An 18,125-nucleotide genomic window follows, 5' to 3' on the forward strand; every position below is an offset into this window, starting at 1 on the left:
ATTTGTCCAGTGTTTTCTCTTGACTATATTCTAGTCATGCATTTTTGGCAGGACTGTCACAGAAATGTTGTTGTAGTCTTCTTAGTACATCACATCAGGTACACACTGTTGACCTGATTCATTACTAGTGGTGTTAACTTTGATCACTTGAATAAGGTGGTGTCTGTCAAATTTGTCCACCATAAAGTTACTTGAGCAAAACGTAGCTGGGACTACAGGTGTAGCAAAAAATGTAGCAAAAAGTAGTATTTTTGCTACTTTTTTTTTTAGGAACAAAGTATTTTTCCCTTTTAAGTTAATCTCTTGTCCATAAAGTTATTATTTTTCCCTTTTAAGTTAATATCTTGTGGGTAGATACTGGAGACTGCGTAAATTACCAATTTCTCATAATACTTTTTTTTTTTTTTTTTTTTTTTTTGAGATGGAGTCTCGCACTGTCTCCCAGGCTGGAGTGCAGTGGTGCAATCTCGGGTCACTGCAAGCTCCACCTCCTGGGTTGACGCCATTCTCCTGCCTCAGCCTCCCAAGTAGTTGGGACTACAGGCGCCTGCCATCACACCTGGCTAATTTTTTGTATTTTTAGTAGAGACGGGGTCTCACCGTGTTAGCCAGGATGGTCTTGATCTCCTGACCTTGTGATCTGCCCGCCTCGGCCTCCCAAAGTGCTGGGATTACAGACGTGAGTCACTGCGCCCGGCTCTCATAATACTTTTTGCCTACTAATTTTATATTCATTGATTAAATTCTTGCCTGAAAAAATTATTACTGTGGTATTTGCCAAATGGCAATTTTCTGTTTCCATCATTGCCTTTCCCCCAGCTTTTAAAAGTATAAGTGACAAAGAAAAACTGTATATAAAGTGTACACCATGATATTTTGATATATGTACACTTTGTGAAATGATTATCAAAATTGAGTTAAATAATGCATCCAACATCTCAGTTACTTTTTTTTTTTTTTTTGAGACAGAGTCTTGGTTTGTCACTAAGGCTGGAGTGCAGTGCCACAATCTCGGCTCATTACAACCTCCACCTCCCAGGTTCAAGTGATTCTCCTGCCTTGGCTTCCCCAGTAGCTGGGATTACAGGTGCCCGCCATCACACCCGGCTAATTTTTGTATTTTTAGTAGAGGTGGGGTTTCACTACATTGGCCAGGCTGGTCTCGAACTCCTGACCTCAAATGATCCTCCCGTCTCAGCTTTCCAAAGTGCTGGGATTACAGGCGTGAGCCACTGTGCCCGGCCACTCTTAGTAAATTTTAAGTGTACATTTTTTTTTTTTTTTTTTTTTTTTGAGATGGAGTCTCACTTTGTCACCCTGGCTGGAGTGCAGTGGCATGATCTTGCCACACTGGAACCTCTGCCTCCTGGGTTCATTCAGGTGCTTCTCCCACCTCAGCCTCCCAAGTAGCTGAGACTACAGGTACCCGCCACCATGCCTGGCTAATTATTGCATTTTTAGTAGAGATGGGGGTTCACCATGTTAGCCAGGCTGGCCTCGAACTCCTGACCTCAGGTGATCTACCCACCTCGGCCTCCCAAAGTACTGAGATTACGGGCATGAGCCACCACACCCAGCCACATTACGTTATTATTAACTATAATCACCATGCTGTACATTAGATCTCCAAAATATATTCATCTTATGTAACTTCAAGTTTGTACCCTTTGACCAAAGTCTCCTTGTTTTCCCTACCCCCAACCCCTGGTAATCACTGCTTTAATCTCAGTTTTTATGAGTTTGACTGGTTTAGATTCCACATACAAATGAGATCAGGCAGTGATGGTTTATTTCACTTAGCATAATGTCATCCATGTTCTTGCAAATGACAGGATTTTCTTCTTTTTAAAACTAATATCCATGCTGGACACGGTGGCTCATGCCTGTAATCCCGGCACTTTGGAAGGCTGAGGAGGGCGGATCACTTGAGGTCAGGAGTTCGAGACCAGCCTGGCCAACATGGTGAAACCCCATCTCTACCAAAAATACAAAAAATTAGCTGGGTGTGGTGGCGCACACCTGTGATCCCAGCTACTTGGGACACTGAGGCAGGAGGATCGCTTGAACCCGGGAGGTGGAGGTTGCAGTGAGCCAAGATGGTGCCACTGCACTTTAGCCTGGATGTTGATGTTGTTCCACTTGTTTATTTTTATTTTGTTCCCTGTGCTTTTGGTATCAAATCCTAAAAACCATTGCCATGACCATTGTCATGTTACTTTCCCCATATGCTTTCTTCTAGAACTTTTAAGGTTCATCATTCCCTTTTCTGTTTTTAGTTGCAAGCCTACTATAAGGAAGGGCTTTTCTTTCTTCCTTATTTATTTATTCATGTCTATCAGAATGGGCACCTTACTACTATTTTTGTTGTTATTGCTTGAATTGACTTGAATTTGGCTAGTGGGAACCTTTTCAGATCGGGTACTCTGTCCTTTTGATCTCTTTCCATTTTCAAGCACTTCTTTAGACTTAAGATGGTCTAGGCTCATCTTCTTTCCCAGCCATTTTTCAAAGGAACCTGATTCCTTTTAGTGAAGAGCAGTATTTTGAAACCAAGATCTGGGCACTGGGTCTACTTGTTTGTACTGGTACAGTGTTCTTTGAATTGCTAATTAGCTGATCAATTACTGCTCTATTTGAGTTCCCTCTTTCTAAAACCTCACATATGTGTACAGACGGTCCCTGACTTATGATGGTTCGACTTATGATTTTTGATTTTATGATGGTTTGAGAGCAATACATCCATTCTGTTTTTCACTTTTCATTCAACACTTTATTTTAAAATAGGGATTGTGAGATGATACTGCCCACCTGTAGGCTAATGTAAGTGTTCTGAGCACGTTTAAAGTAGGCTAGGCTAAGCTGTGGTGTTTGGTAGGTTAGATATGTTAAATGCATTTTCGACTAGTGATATTTTCAACTTACGATGAGTTTATTGGGATATATCCCCATAAAGTCGAGGAGCATTATACATATCTCTGTATAAAAGAGTGAATTCCTTATACCTTTCATCCACTTTCCCCTGAAGTTAACATTTTACCTAACCATGATACATTTATCAAAACTAAAACATTAACATCAATACATTGCTATTAACTAAACTAGAGTTTAATTGGATTTTGCCAGTTTTCCAATGAATATCCTTTTTCTGTTCCTTGATCCAATTCATGGTCACACACTGAGTTTGTTCACTTGTCACTGTAGTCTTCTCCAATCTGCGACAGCTTCTTAGGCTTTCCTTGTTTTTCATGACCTTGACGATTTTTAAGAGTACTGGTCAGATATCTTGTAGGATATCCCACAACTTGTGTTTAATCTTATGTTTTCTCATGATTAGACTTGAGTAATGGATTTTTGGGAAGAATACCACAGAGGTATATTGTTAAGTGTTCTCATCACTTGGAGGTAAATGTTATCAACATGGCCTGGTGATGTTAAACTTGTCAGTTTGTTTAGTTAGTATCTGCCAGATTTTTCTCACTGCATAATTACAAATCCTCCTTAACTTATGATGGGGTTACAGCCTGATAAGCCCATCATAAATTGAAAATATCCTAAGTCAAAAATGCATTTAATGCATCTAAACTACTAAACATCACAGCTTAGCCTAGCCTGCCTTAAACGTATTCAGGACACTTACATTAGCCTACAGTTGGGCAAAATCATCTCACGGAAAGCCTGTTTTATAATGTGTTGCATATCTTATGTAATGTGTTGAGTACTGTACTCAGAATGAAAACCAGAAGGGTTGTATTGCTTTTGCACCATCATAAAATCAAAAAAACCATAAGGCAAACCATCATGAAGTTGGGGACTGCCTGTACTTTTTTCCTGTTTCCCTGTTCAATTCTTTGGAAGAAAGTCATTTAGTTCAGACCATACTCAAGAAAAGGGAAATAAAGCTTCATCTCTTGGAGCTTAATTGAAACTGGAATGACTAGTTTCTATATACATTATTTAGAGTGCTTTTGTAAGAAAGATTTGTTCCTTCTCTCCATTTATTTATTCCATTATTTATATTGATAGAGACACATGTACATTTATTTTATACTTTGGGTTATAATCTATTTTTCTTGCTCAAATTGTTACAGCTTTGGTCACTGGGAGGTTCTTCAGATTGGCTCCTGTGTCCTTTGACATGTCCCCACCCTCTCGTTTCTGAGTACTTCTCTACTTTGGCATTACAAAAGATGTTCCAGGCTCCTCTTATATTTTTCCCTGCCGCAGCCCTAGAATCATCCATTTTTCTATGGTGCCCTGGTTCCTTTTACTTTAGGTGGGGATTTAGAAACCAATCTGGGTGTTGGGTGTGCTCATTGCTACTGGAATCACTGCTTCTAGGCCCTCTCAGCAGATAGAGCTAGAAAACATGGCTATGAATCCATGGATTCACATATATCTATAATTGTTTTCTGTATCTGGCCATCTATATATATATTAAGCTAAACATGAGTTCATACTGATGTCTCAGACTCGAATCCATTGCTGCAGGGCTCATTCTTGCCTTCCTCTTGCTTATTTGTGACTTCTTTCTCTAACAGGGAGAAACCCCAGTCTCATTATCACCAACCTATCTACTCATTTGTTCAACCCTGGTATAGGTGTAAAGTAGTTTCAGAATTACTAACCTATACCCGTGTGAGAATTGTATTTGCCAACTAGGCACTTCTTGTTTGAAGAAAATACATTCAACACAGGTAGCGTCTCTACACTTCAGTATACAGAGATCTGAACAGTGTTCTCTCTGAGTGAATCATATTGCAGGACAGAAATTACTTTTAAAAATTCTGTAATGGGTCAGGCCTATAATCCTAGCACTTTGGGAGGCTGAGGTGGGCAGATCACCTGAGGTCAGGAGTTCGAGACCAGCCTGGCCGAAATGGTAAAACCCCATCTCTACAAAAAATACAAAAATTAGCCAGGCGTGGTGGTGTGTGCCTGTAATCCCAGCTACTCAGGAGGCTGAGGCACGAGAATCACTTGAACCCGGGAGGCAGAGTTTGCAGTGAGCCGAGATTGAGCCACTGCACTCCAGTCTGGGTGACAGAGCGAGACTCCGTCTCAAAAAAAAAAAAAAAAAAAAAAAATCCCATAATGATAGCAGAGCTGGAATAGAAACGGGATTGCACAGGCTGAATCTGAGTTGTTGCAACATTAAACGAGCAAGATTTAAACTGGCCTTGTGTGGCACTTGCTATTTGGCTGCTCATATTTTATTAGACACTTATTCTTTTTTGTTTGGTGTCATTCCTTTGAGAAATATTTGAGTGCCTTTTCTGTTGCAGACATTGATTAGATGCTGAGGTTGTAACAGTGAAGAAGATAGCCATCGCTGTTGCCTCATGGAACTGAAGTTTTACTAGATGTAAAATTTGAGTTAACATGAGGCCGTGCCCCCATGTGCCCTATTGTTTCTTCACACAGCTCCCTTCATCTCCTTGGTCCAATGAAAAGGTTTTTTCATACTTGTTCATTCATTCCTGCATTAATTAAAGTAGGTTGTACTGTGCCAGGCACTGGGAATATTTAAGTAGTTGTGTTCCTGAATTGGAAATGAATCCAGCATGGTTGGAGTAGAAGGAGCTGGGGGGCAATGTGGAGTGTGATGGGGGGTTTGGAAAAGTAAGCTGAGACCAGATTTTTTAGTTTGGAGGGAGAGGTGGGCCTTGTAGGCCATATTACAGATTTTAGACTTTATTTGGAGGGACATGGAAGTCATTGAGGAGTCTGAAGCAGGGGAATGACATAAAAAGATCCTCATTTTAGGCCGGGTGTGGTGGCTCACGCCTGTAATCCCAGCACTTTGGGAGGTTGAAGTGGGTGGATCGCTTGAGGCCAAGAGTTTGAGACTAGCCTGGGCAACATGGTGAAACCCTGTCTCTATCAAAAATACAAAAATTAGCTGGGCATGGTGGCTCACGCCTGTAGTCCCAGCTACTTGGGAGGCTGAGGCATGAGAATCGCTTGAACCCGGGAGGCAGAGATTGCAGTGAGCCGAGATTGTGCCACTGCATTCCAGCCTGGGTGACAGAGTGAGACTTCGTATCAAACAACAACAACAACAACAACAACAACAAAAACCCTCATTTTGAAAGGGAACCCTGGCTTGAGGGTGAAGAATGGGTGGGCACTAGGCTAGAGCAGCTGCAGGGTCAGTGAGGAGCTGCTGCAGTGCTGCACGTGAGAACCCGTCATGGTTTGGTCAGGGTGGGCAGGACTGACAGTGAGCACAGAGTGAAGTAAAACCAGCAAAATTTCATGATTGGATAGTGGAAGGAATCACGGTGTTTGTAGTCTTCAAATGTGAACCCACAGTGCACTGGACAAGTAGTCTAGGCTGCTCTGTAACCAAGGCAAGTGTTTTCATTTTACCCTCTCTTCCTGCTCTTGGCCTTTGGATTTTTTGTAATTTAAGGTTTATGAATGTAATCAGTTACTTAACATGGAAAGATACTTAATACCAGATGATTTTGGAGTCTTGTGATCAATCCCTTCTCTCAATCTTGGGTGTGTGTCAGTTGGCAAGGCCATAAAATTTGTTATAAACATTGCAGAAGGCTTGGTTACTGTGCTGTGACGTTGAATTTGGGTGGAGATAGATCAATTTCAGATGATTTTCTAGGCCTCAGAAACACACTACCCTCTACTCCACAAACACAAATCAAAACAAAACAATCCCTATTCTCTGAGCATTTCTCTTGATCTATAACACAGTCTGGGCTGTCACAGTACTGAGACAAGCCCATCTGATTTGTGAGTCAGTTTTATTTCTTGGTCTTCTGCATAAGCTAAAAAGTTTCAACATTTTAATGCTTTTCCTTGGATTCCTTTGAGTCACTGAAGTAATTCCTGTTTCATTTGTACTAATTATTCCACACTAGAAAATTCTGTTGTAATCACTTTATGTATTAATAGAAATACTGATTTTTATTTTCAAGGAAGTATTGAGTAGGGAGGGGGAAATAGGGATTTGCTGTTCAGTGGGTATAGAGTTTCAGTAATACAAGACAAAAAACTTCAGAGATCTTCTATACAGCAGTGGGTATATAGTTAACAATACTGCACATCTAACAGTTTGTTAAGAGGGTAGATCTCATGTCATGTGTTTTTAAAAATTGCTTTTAAAAAAAGTATCAAGTAAAAAAGCAGTTTTACTCCTCAGTTTCTATTTATATTTAAAATTTTTATTTTAAAAAGTGAGTCGAGATTTTTAAACCTCAGGATAAGTTTTATTTTTTAAAAAATTTATTTTTTATTATTTTTTGAGATGGAGTCTCACTCCATCTCAAGTCACTCAGGCTGGAGTGCAGTGGTGTCTTGGCTCACTGCAACCTCTATCTCCCAGGTTCAAGTGATTCTGCTGCTTCAGCCTCCTGGGTAGCTGGGATTACAGGTCTGCACCACGCCTGGCTAATTTTTGTATTTTTAGTAGAGATGGGGTGTCACCATGTTGGCCAGGCTTGTCTTGAACTCCTGACCTCAAGTGACCACCTGCCTTGGCCTCTCAAAGTGCTGGGATTACAGGTATGAGCCACAGTGCCCGGCGGGATAAGTTTTAAAATAATGTTCTCTGCTGGCTGGGCATGGTGGCTCATGCCTGTAAACCCAGCACTTTGGGAGGCTGAGGCAGAAGCATCACTCGAGGCCAAGAGTTTGAGACCAGTCTGGGCAACATAATGAGACCCCCTCTCTACAAAAAATAAAAAAAATTTGGCTGAGTGTGGCATGTTCCTGTAGCTATCGGGAGGCTGAGATGGGAGGATTGCTTGAGCCCAGGAGTTTGAGGCTGCAGTGAGCTATGATTGCACCACTGCGCTCTAGTCTGGGTGACAGTGTGAGACCCTGTCTCTTAAAAAAAAAAAAAAAAAAAAAGGGCCAGGCATGGTGGCTCAGGCCTGTAACCCCAGCACTTTGGGAGGCCGAGGCGGGTGGATCACTTGAGGCCAGGAATTTGAGACCAGGCTGGCCAACATGATGAAACCCCATCTCTACTAAAAATACAAAAATAAGCTGGGTGTTGTGGTGCACACCTGTAATCCCAGCTACTTGGGAGGCTGAGGGAGAGAATTGCTTGAACCTGGGAGGCAGAGGCTACAGTGAGCCGAGATCACACCACTGCACTCCAGCCTGGGTGACAGAGCGAGACTCCATCTCAAAAACAACAACAACAAAAAAACCAAATGTTCTTGCCAATTCTTCCATTTAATATTTAATTTTGAATTATATTGTATCTTTCTAAGGATTGTTTCTTATATAAGCAAAGATTTTTCAGTGCTAAACATTTACGACTGCTATTCAGAAATGGTTATTTACAAGTCTTTTTGTTTTAAGAAAATGGCTGTTCAAAAAATTAAAATAGTATATAAACCAAACAAAATATTTTTGCTTTGGATGTCTGTTTTGCAGCTTCTTCCCTACACTATAAGTTCTTACTGACTGCTTTATCACTTAATAAATTGGTTTGGCTACTTTAACAGAGGCAAATAGTATTAGGCAAAAAATTATTTTTTATTTTTATTTTTTGAGACAGTCTAACTCCATCACCCAGGCTGCAGTGCAGTGGCCTGATCTTGGCTCACTGCAACCTCCACCTCCCAGGTTCAAGCGATTCTCATGCCTCAGCCTCCTGAGTAGCTGGAATTATAGGCATGCACCACCACACTCAGCTAATTTTTGTATTTTTAGTAGAGACAGGGTTTTGCCATGTTGACCAGGCTAGTCTTGAACTCCTGACCTCAAGTGATCCATCTGCTTTGGCCTCCCAAAGTGCTGGGATTACAGGCATGAGCCACCATGCCCAGACCTATTTTTTATTTTTTAGAGATGGGTCTCGCTTTTTAGAGATGGGCCTTGTTGCCCAGGCCAGAGTGCAGTGGTGCGATCATAGCTTACTGCAGCCTTGAATTCCTGGGCTCAAGCAATTCTCCTGCCTCAGCCTCCCGAGTAGCTGGGACTACAGGCCTGTGCCACCAGGCCTGGCTTGTACATTAGTATTTGATATGGCTACCCTAAGGGCAATCCTATAGTGAAGTCAACATTAGATAATGATGCTCATCTGATGGATTAGATTTTCAGAGTTGGCTGTTTCCAGGTGCCTATAGGAGTAGAAAAGGGTGACAAACCTCCTAACTAGATGTCCTACCAAATATAGTTCACTCCACATCTGAGATGAGACTGCATGACTGCTGGTTTTCTTTGCCTTTTTCCCCCCAGGGTATCATCAGAACCAAAAATAAAGTTTTAAAGGTGGGTCAGGTGTGTGTTGGCTCATGCCTGTAATCCTAGCACTTTGGGAGGCTGAGGCAGGTGGATCATCTGAGCTCAGGAGTTCAAGACCAGCCTGGCTAATAACATGGTTAAGCCCCATCTCTACTAAAATACAAAAAGTTAGCTGGGCATGGTGGTGGGCACCTGTAATCCCAGCTACTCAGGAGGCTGAGGCATGAAAATCGCTTGAACTCCGGAGGCGGGGGTTGCAGTGAGCCGAGATCATGCCACTGCACACTAGCCTGAACAACAGAGCAAGGCTCTGTCTCCAAACAAACAAAAATGGTGCCAGAGTCTTTTCCAGGGGTGAGGGGAGATACAATGAAGTGTGTTATTGTTTCTGATAAGAGTGCTACCATCTTTCATTCTTGTGTGCCATTTCTAGTTGGGGTGAATTTATTTTCGGAGTTCCTTTCCCAGCTGTTTACCTGAAAAACCATGAAATGTGTTCCACATGAACTATGAAATGATTAGATGCTAATGTGGCAAAGAAAGTGTGAATTCTCTTGTAGAAACAGGGACATTTGGTTCGGTACAGTAGGTTGTTAATGCGTGACTCTGTGCTTTCAAATTCTGTGGTTCAAAAGTACTTTTCACTCCTACTGTGTATTTACCTTGAGAAGGTGAATCCCCTAACAATTTGGTCAATGTATCAGTATTCTCAACCCGTCTATCAATTTTTTTTTTCTTTCTCTCTCTTTTTTCTTTTTTTGGGCAAAATACCTTTTTTGCTTTTTATCCCCTTAAAATAACCATTGTCCCTCACATGTGCACTCTTCCAAATTTCAGAAAAGCAAGAGGAAAGGGCACGAATATACAAATATTAAGTATTCTCTAGCGGACCAGACGAGTGGAGATCAGAGCCCCCTCCCGCCTTGTACTCCAACGCCACCCTGTGCAGAGTAAGTAGTGCTGAAGGAAATTCTTTTTACCTGGTCATGGTGGTTTAAAAAGGTTTAAAAAACAAAAACAAAAACAAAACACAAGTTTGTAGCACATGCCTTTCACTGGTGCACGTTCCTGTTGCCCTACTGTTAGTGTATCTGTGACTGGTGATATCTATTGATTGTGTTAATGCTATCTCAACTACGTTTTAATTTTTCTAAGCTGGCCAGGCATGGTGGCTAACGCCTGTAATCCCAGTGCTTTGGGAGGCCGAGGTTCATGGATTACTTTGAAGTCAGGAGTTCGAGACCAGCCTGGCCAACATGGTGAAACCCTGTCTCTACTAAAAATACAAAAATTAGCCGGGCATGGTGGCCCATGTGTGTAATCCCAGCTACTCAGGAGGCTGAGGCAGGAGAATCGCTTGAACCCAGGAAACGGATGTTGCAGTGAGCCGAGATCATGCCACTGCACTCCAGCCTGGGCGATAGAGTGAGCCTCTGTCTAAAAATAAAATAAAATAAAATAAATTCCTAAACTGAAGGCTGACTGGTATGCTAGCTAGGATTATATGGGATTTTAAGTATATCAAGTGGTGGTTCTCCAAGAAGAATCTAATTTTTCTTTTGATGGGCTGGGGATTGTAACAAAGGAAGGTCATATGTCTTAATGATGTGTTAAGGCTCTTTGCAAAATAAAAGTAAATAAATTGACCACTAATGTGTCAGCCCAGCCATGATCTGCTCATTTGCCACCAGTCAACAGAAATCTACTTTGGGTGTTTAAACCAGGAGTCAGCAAACTACAGCTCACAAGGCCAGATGTGGGCCATGGCCTGTTACTGTATGGCCTGTTAATGGTTTTAAAGGGTTGTAAAACAAAAGAACACAAAACAAAGACCCAATAACAAAACAAAGCCGGAAGAATAATATGTGACAGAGACCATGTATGGCATATAGAGCCTAAAATACTGACTCTCAAGTCCTTCCCAGAAATCCTTCCCGACTCCTTGTTGAAAACACGGTAGGAAAGCATTTGTCAAATTGAGTATATGAATAGCAATTGTAAGTTATTATTTTTCTATATATTCGAAAGTCACTTGCTAGTATAACATTTACCTTTTATTTTTCCCTAAGAATCTTCTCTCTGTTTGCTTCCGATATGGATTTTTAAACCCCTGCAGATTTTAATATTCTATATAAATGTTTTAGGTGGCATATATGAGGTTTGTATTAACATTTGCTTTCTATTTAACATTGAAATGAAATTATACAGCAGAGGTATTTTCTCCTCCAAGTTGCCACTTCTTTCTATCTTTTTGCTTTTCTTTCCCAGTGGACTGCCTGGGAAAATTGATATTTTAAATTGCTCTCTGCAATAATTTGCAATGGAACTGGAATGCCAGGGTTCTGAGTCCTTGCCAGACAGCTCTTCCCTCCTGTTGGCATGACTGAGTCAGCTGTCATGATTCCCTCAGTACCAGTGGCATGCCTGTGACAGACAGCCTGTCTGCCTTTCATTCCCGTCATCTCCCTTGTAGGTTTCAGATCCAGGATACACTGGTCCTGGAGCCCCTCTCAGCCTGGCACCCACAGCTGCTGGGTTCCTCACTCTCCTGGACTGCTCTGATGTCACCTCCGTGCTCAGCAGAAAGAAGTCTGGGATCTTGATGCTTTGGCCCTCTGTCCTAGGCCCTAAACCACCCATTGCCCTTCACATAACCTGAGCTGGGGCTAAATAGATCTCTCATCACTGCCTGCGTGCTCCTGTATTTTCCCTTCTTGGAGCTTTTGCCTGTTCAGATCCCTCTACTGGAAATCAATAGGATTTCATTCTATGTGTGCATTTCCAACCTTTCTTCACAGTGCGATCCAAATGCCTCATCCTACAGGCCTCCTTAAAACAACCTGCTTTCTGCCAGACCCCAGGGAGCACCAGGACTTGAGGCTTTTATTGCACTTCTGTTGTTTTTTTGAGATGGAGTCTCGCTCTGTCGCCAAGGCTGGAGTGCAGTGGCGCGATCTCTGCTCACTGCAACCTCCACCTCCCGAGTTCAAGAGATTCTTCTGCCTCAGCCTCTCAAGCAGCTGGGACTACAGGCATGTGCCTTGACACCCGGATAATTTTTGTATTTTTAGTAGAGACGGGGTTCACCATATTGGCCAGGCTGGTCTCAAACTCCTGACCTCGTGATCCACCCACCTCGGCCTCCCAAAGTTCTGGGATTACAGGCGTGAGCCACCATGCCCAGCGTTATTTCACTTCTGCCTCTGTAATTATATTGCTGTATGGCTATCTCTTCTCTCCCTGGGAATGTCAGGTCCTAGGCATAGGAACTGTGTCTGTACCATATCTGGTGCCCAAAGAATGTAGTATGTGTTTTATAGATATCATGTAAGCTTAAACAGCGTGGTCTACATTTTTGTAAATGTCTTTCTTTTTCTTTTCTCTCCAGAATGAGAGAAGACAGTGCTAGAGTCTATGAAAACGTGGGCCTGATGCAACAGCAGAAAAGTTTCAGATGAGAAAACCTGCCAAAACTTCAGCACAGAAATAGGTATTTAAATGCAAGTGCTCTATTGGTTGTTTATATAATTGGCAGTATTTTTAAGCAGGCAAGCAATTTGGGAATGTTTTAGCAAAGTGTACCATAATTGAGTTTTACAAACCAGGCTCCTTTTTCCTCTCCCTGTACTTCTTTTTCCAAGATGGTTTTAGTTTAGAGTTCATTAAACATTAAAATAAAACACAGAATTAATTCTGCATGAGGCAAGGCTAGCACTTATTCCAGAGAAATGGCTGATACTGGTGGTAGAGTGCAGGTATCACTGTTCCTGCAATTTTTATTAGAGTTGGTTAGCCCAGGCTGTGCTGGGGGATGATCTGTAGGGATCTGGGAAGCATCGGGACTCAGCACTGGGTGGTTGGGAGTCAGGAAGCCTGAGTTCTCATTTCAGTCAGCCTCTGACCAACTGTGTGGCATGGGGTGCTAGACCACTTGGCTGCCGACTGGGTCACCGACATCCCTTCCAGCTCTGCTGCTGGAAATTCATCTCTCCCATATGTTGCCTCCTCATCAATTACGTTTTTTAAGTGTGACCCAAGTATATGATGTATGTTTTCATGATAAATTAGAAACTTATCTGGGCGTGGTGGCTCATACCTGTAATCCCAGCACTTTGGGAGGCTGAGGTGGGCGGATCACCTGAGGTCAGGAGTTCGAGACCAGCCTGACCAACTAAAATAGTAGAGACCAACCCGTCTCTACTAAAAATAGAAAATTAGCTGGGCATGGTGGTGCATGCCTATAATCCCAGCTACTCAGGAGGCTGAGGCAGGAGAGGCAGAGGTTGCAGTGTGCCAAGATCGCGCCATTGCACTCCACCTGGGCCACAAGAGTGAAACTCCATCTCAAAAAAAACAAAAAAAACAAAAAACTCAGTGTCAGTATTTCATGTCGAAATTCCACTTCAATGGGTAGTGTAGTTAAAAGCTCTAAGTCTACCTTAAAATCACCTAATGCTTTGTTAAGCTTTTAGATATATGTTCCTTAAAAACTCTAACTTATTTCTTCCCCAGATGTGGACTTTCACCCTCTCCCTAAAAAGATCAAGAACAGACGCAAGAAAGTTTATGTGAAGACAGAATTTGGATTTGGAAGGCTTGCATTGTGGTTGACTACCTTTTGATAAGCAAAATTTGAAACCATTTAAAGACCACTGTATTTTAACTCAACAATACCTGCTTCCCAATTACTCATTTCCTCAGATAAGAAGAAATCATCTCTACAATGTAGACATTATATTTTATAGAATTTGTTTGAAATTGAGGAAGCAGTTAAATTGTGTGCTGTATTTTGCAGATTATGGGGATTCAAATTCTAGTAATAGGCTTTTTTATTTTTATTTTTATACCCTTAACCAGTTTAATTTTTTTTTTCCTCATTGTTGGGGATGATGAGAAGAAATGATTTGGGAAAATTAAGTAACAACGACCTAGAAAAGTGAGAACAATCTCATTTACCATCATGTATCCAGTAGTGGATAATTCATTTTGATGGCTTCTATTTTTGGCCAAATGAGAATTAAGCCAGTGCCTGAGACTGTCAGAAGTTGACCTTTGCACTGGCATTAAAGAGTCATAGAAAAAGAATCATGGATATTTATGAATTAAGGTAAGAGGTGTGGCTTTTTTTTTTTTCTTTTTTCCAGCCGTTGACCAATTATAGTTCGGCTGTTGACTGAGAAGTTTGTGGTGGGAAAACGTTTGCCATATTTTCTTTGCATTTGAGTAATTGTCTTGTACTTAGAAAAAAGGCATCTATGAATGACCAGTGTTTTTGGTCGTCAAATGTTGCTGACAAACTTATCCCAAAACTTTAGTGGCTTAAAAAAACCTGCCCCCAACTGTTCGTCAATCTGAGCTGGGCTCAGCTGGGCTGTTCTTCTGCCAGCCTGCAGGTGGCCACTCATGTGGTCAGCAGGTCGGCGGAGAGACTGGGATGGCTGGGCTTCTCTCTCTGCCTGCAGTCCTGAGTCTCTCCTTCTTCGTGTAGTCTCTTTCAGTGGCCTGGCTGGCAGGGTAGCTAGACCTCTCACATGCAGCTCAGAGCTCCCAAGAGCTCAAAAGCAGAAATGGCCAGGCCTTCTGAAAACTTAAGTCCAGAATTGTCACAGTGTCCCTTCTACTTCCCTCTATTGATGATGATGATGATGATGATGATGATGATGATTTTTTCTAATCAGAAGAAAGCTGGGGTATGCCCTCTACTTACTAAACAAGTCACAAGCCCAGCTCAGATTCAAGAAAAGGGTGTGAAGTAGAGGTGCAGTTAAGTGGGGGGCCACTAGTCTAACAGACGGTCACAACCAGTGCCATGAAAAACCAAGGATATTAGCAAAAGTAGAAGTTGCTAGTGACCTTGGGAAGCCGAAGCTGCTTACAGTAGCTGGGACAAGCTGAAAGTCAGACTAAGAAATAAAGAGAGGGCCTTCAAGAAGCTTCCTGAATGATTTCTGCTAGCCCTGAGCCTATTTTTGGAACCAGCACTTGGGGAAACTGATCTTGTGAACATGGATGTGTTTAGGGACACAGGGCTTTTGAGAGCAGCACCACCCCACTGGGGCATCCCCAGACTTGGGAAACGTGACTCTTTCTTAATGCCACTGGGTTTTAGTCAGGCCACAGTGAGAAGGAACAGCCCTAACAGGCCTCCAGCCAGGTTGAATGAGCTCATTTTTGTTGTAGCCAACCAGTAAGATTTGCTAATGTTCTACCTTAAGTGCCTTCTCCAAAGACATCCCTCTTTGCCTCATATGTTGAATCATCCAGTGCGGATATTTCAGTGAAAATATCATTGGTTGACTTTTGTGATGGTAATAATGCTATGGCATCTTTGCCATGAAGTTGTGGCCTCCTTGGATTCTTCTGACTTTGGCTTCTGAAAGGAAGGCCTAGATCCAGCCCTGGTGGTAGTTCCTTTCTGAGGTCTCTCAGTCCCTTGAGACTTTGGGGTAGTTTGGCTGCCATTCTCACTGACAAAATGTATATCAGCCCCCACCTCCACCCCCCAATATTCCTTGAACTTTGAATTGCTTCAGAACACAGGTGTGGCCTGAAGGTATTCCCTTATTAGGGAAGTGTCACTGCTGTCTTCTAGTCAAACTTGTAAAGAAAAAGATTCCAGTTCAGTATTTGCAGCAAGAAGCTTGAATCCTGTTCTTTTTATCGCATTGTTACATCGACTCATTCTCCATTTTGCTTTGGTTTTGTCTTGACTTGACTTGACTTTGGGGGTAAAGTCTTTCACCAGCACACAAGAGTTTGATTGTACAAATATATCTTCTGCATTAACATCTCTGCCTGTTGCTTAAGATCAGTTGCTTTTATACTCAGAATGGAAATACCTGATCTTGGCTAGTTTTGTTATAAGATATTGATTTCATTTAGATTTCCCTCCACGAGGTCAGCAAACTATCATGTTCTTATGTAAACTTAGGCCAAGGCCAGAGTTATCATAGTCCCTAGGTTGCTACGGCTTATCATGTGCTTGGTAAAAGGTGATCGCAGGTTCTCAGACGAGTTTACTTTACATGAGATGGAATCAGGCAGAGAGGCTGGGATGATGGAGAAAGCTCGAGGTGAAGTTTTAAAAAAAAGCTGTGGAAAGGAAAGTTCCAAAGAGGTGGTTTCTGAGGAAGTCAGAGCGCCCAGGGCCAGAGCAGTCAGTAATGGGTGAATGAGGTTGTTTGGAAAGTCGGTGTGACAGACACATGGATGCCATCTACTTCTAGGTTGCTGGTGGGTATTAAATATGCACAATATTCCATAGCTCACTGAGGATTTTAAAATTATAAGCATAGGATTTTATATTTTGGGGTGAAAGAGTTATCTGGCACATGGTATTGGAGTTTAAAAAAAAAGCCAAATTTCACAGTCTTAATAACTTTTTTTAAAAAAAACGAAAAGGCGCTTCATGTCCAGTGTGTGGCCCTTCTGAAACTTATGGTCATCTCTCCCACTGAAACCAAGGTCTTTTCAAATGTGGCTAAATGGGGATGAGAAGACACTGGTGGGACTTTCTTGGTGTGTGTGCATTCTTTAAAGAGCCAAGTTGCTTCGGGGAAACAGCCAGGAAAATGGTCAAGATTATTTTTAGAGGTTATTTTATTGGGGATTTTAAGAACTAATAACATCTTGAGTTATTTTTAATTCAGGGGGATGTGGAAAGGTTTGCAATTGTCAAGTGTTTTGTTGTAGCTTAGTATCCATAAGGGAAACTTAGACTATAGACATAACTACAAAGCCAGTGCAGCTTTTGTTTTCTGTATGTTGTTGGGGGATCAACTTTCACACATAGCAAGCACATGGCCTCCCTGATGTCAGGATGCCTTTGTTAGGATCTGTATTTGCCCTTAATTTTGTTGAAATCTTTTTTCCTTCTTCCTCTTGAAAAGTTCCAAAATATAGTTTATTGTATCTTTCTTCACTAAAAATTTGTTCCTTTTTCACTATGGGCAGTTCACACAAGGCAAAAACTATTGAACAGTTGGTTTTAGTGTGTTGTATAACTTTGCTGTATATCAAACTAATTTTGACAAGTTTTCATCCTAAGCCTCAAATCATGTAATTAATAATTTGCCTGTTTATTTATGACCTAATTGTGATTCTTTTATTAATAAAAGCTAATGGGAAAAGGATCCCTGATTAAGCTGATGACTAGACCTACAATTAATTTTCCTGCAGTATATGAAGTATTGTACCAGAGTATTAAAAGATATGTAATATTTTATTGATAAATCTATCCTTTAAAAGGAATACGTTTTAGGATGTCATCATTTTGATGTGAATCATGTAAATGTTGATAATATGCTGTTTATTATACATTTAGTGTTTCAAGAGATTCACTTAATTGCCTTTTTGCCCACGTATATTATGTAGTCTATTTGCAACTGTTTTTAAAAAAAAGACATTAAAAGAATAGTTTATGTAGAGAAACATTAGTGGATGTTAATTGTCTCCCCACCTATATTTATGGGTGTTAGCGCAACTGCTTTGCTAGTTGCAAAGCTGTATTATCAGAGTAAAAGTGTATTTGTAAACTGTATGGGAACTAAAAATTAGGAATAAAACCATTTTCTTATATGATGGCATTTGTTGTTTGCTTCATCAGAAATGTCCAGGAAAAAAATGGGATTATTGGTCGCTCCACCTCTCACACTGGCAAAATACTGACATTTGGCAGCTCTTATCTAGAAGTGACTTGGAACATAGAATAAAGGCATGAGTTCCTCAAGAATTCATTGAGTGTTTCCTGTAGAAATAGCTTTAGGAGATAGGGAGTTCTATCTGGGAGAACATATGAGTAACTCAAGAGTAAAAAGTATAGTCTGTGTAAAGTATAGAAGAAATGCTGGGCATGGTGGTGCGCCCCTGTAATCTCAGCTACTTGGAGGCTGAGACGGGAGGATTCCTTG

General features: G+C 41.4%; 1 protein-coding gene across 4 annotated transcripts in view; it reads left to right on the forward strand.

Annotated features, from left to right (window-relative positions):
* The window catches only part of PTPN11 (protein tyrosine phosphatase non-receptor type 11), a 94,111-nt gene extending 76,315 nt beyond the window's left edge, over window positions 1–17,796 (forward strand). For all 4 annotated transcript variants that reach the window (XM_016924286.4, XM_063785017.1, XM_054663612.2 and 1 more), the window contains exons 14-16: window positions 10,054–10,166; window positions 12,605–12,706; window positions 13,729–17,796. In XM_016924286.4, coding sequence (XP_016779775.2) covers window positions 10,054–10,166; window positions 12,605–12,674 — 183 coding nt within the window. In that variant the 3' untranslated portion in view covers window positions 12,675–12,706; window positions 13,729–17,796. The remainder of the gene's footprint in view (window positions 1–10,053; window positions 10,167–12,604; window positions 12,707–13,728) is intronic.
* Window positions 17,797–18,125: the final 329 nt, after the last annotated feature.

Source organism: Pan troglodytes, chromosome 10 (genome assembly GCF_028858775.2).
Source record: "Pan troglodytes isolate AG18354 chromosome 10, NHGRI_mPanTro3-v2.0_pri, whole genome shotgun sequence".
Lineage (NCBI taxonomy): Eukaryota > Metazoa > Chordata > Mammalia > Primates > Hominidae > Pan > Pan troglodytes.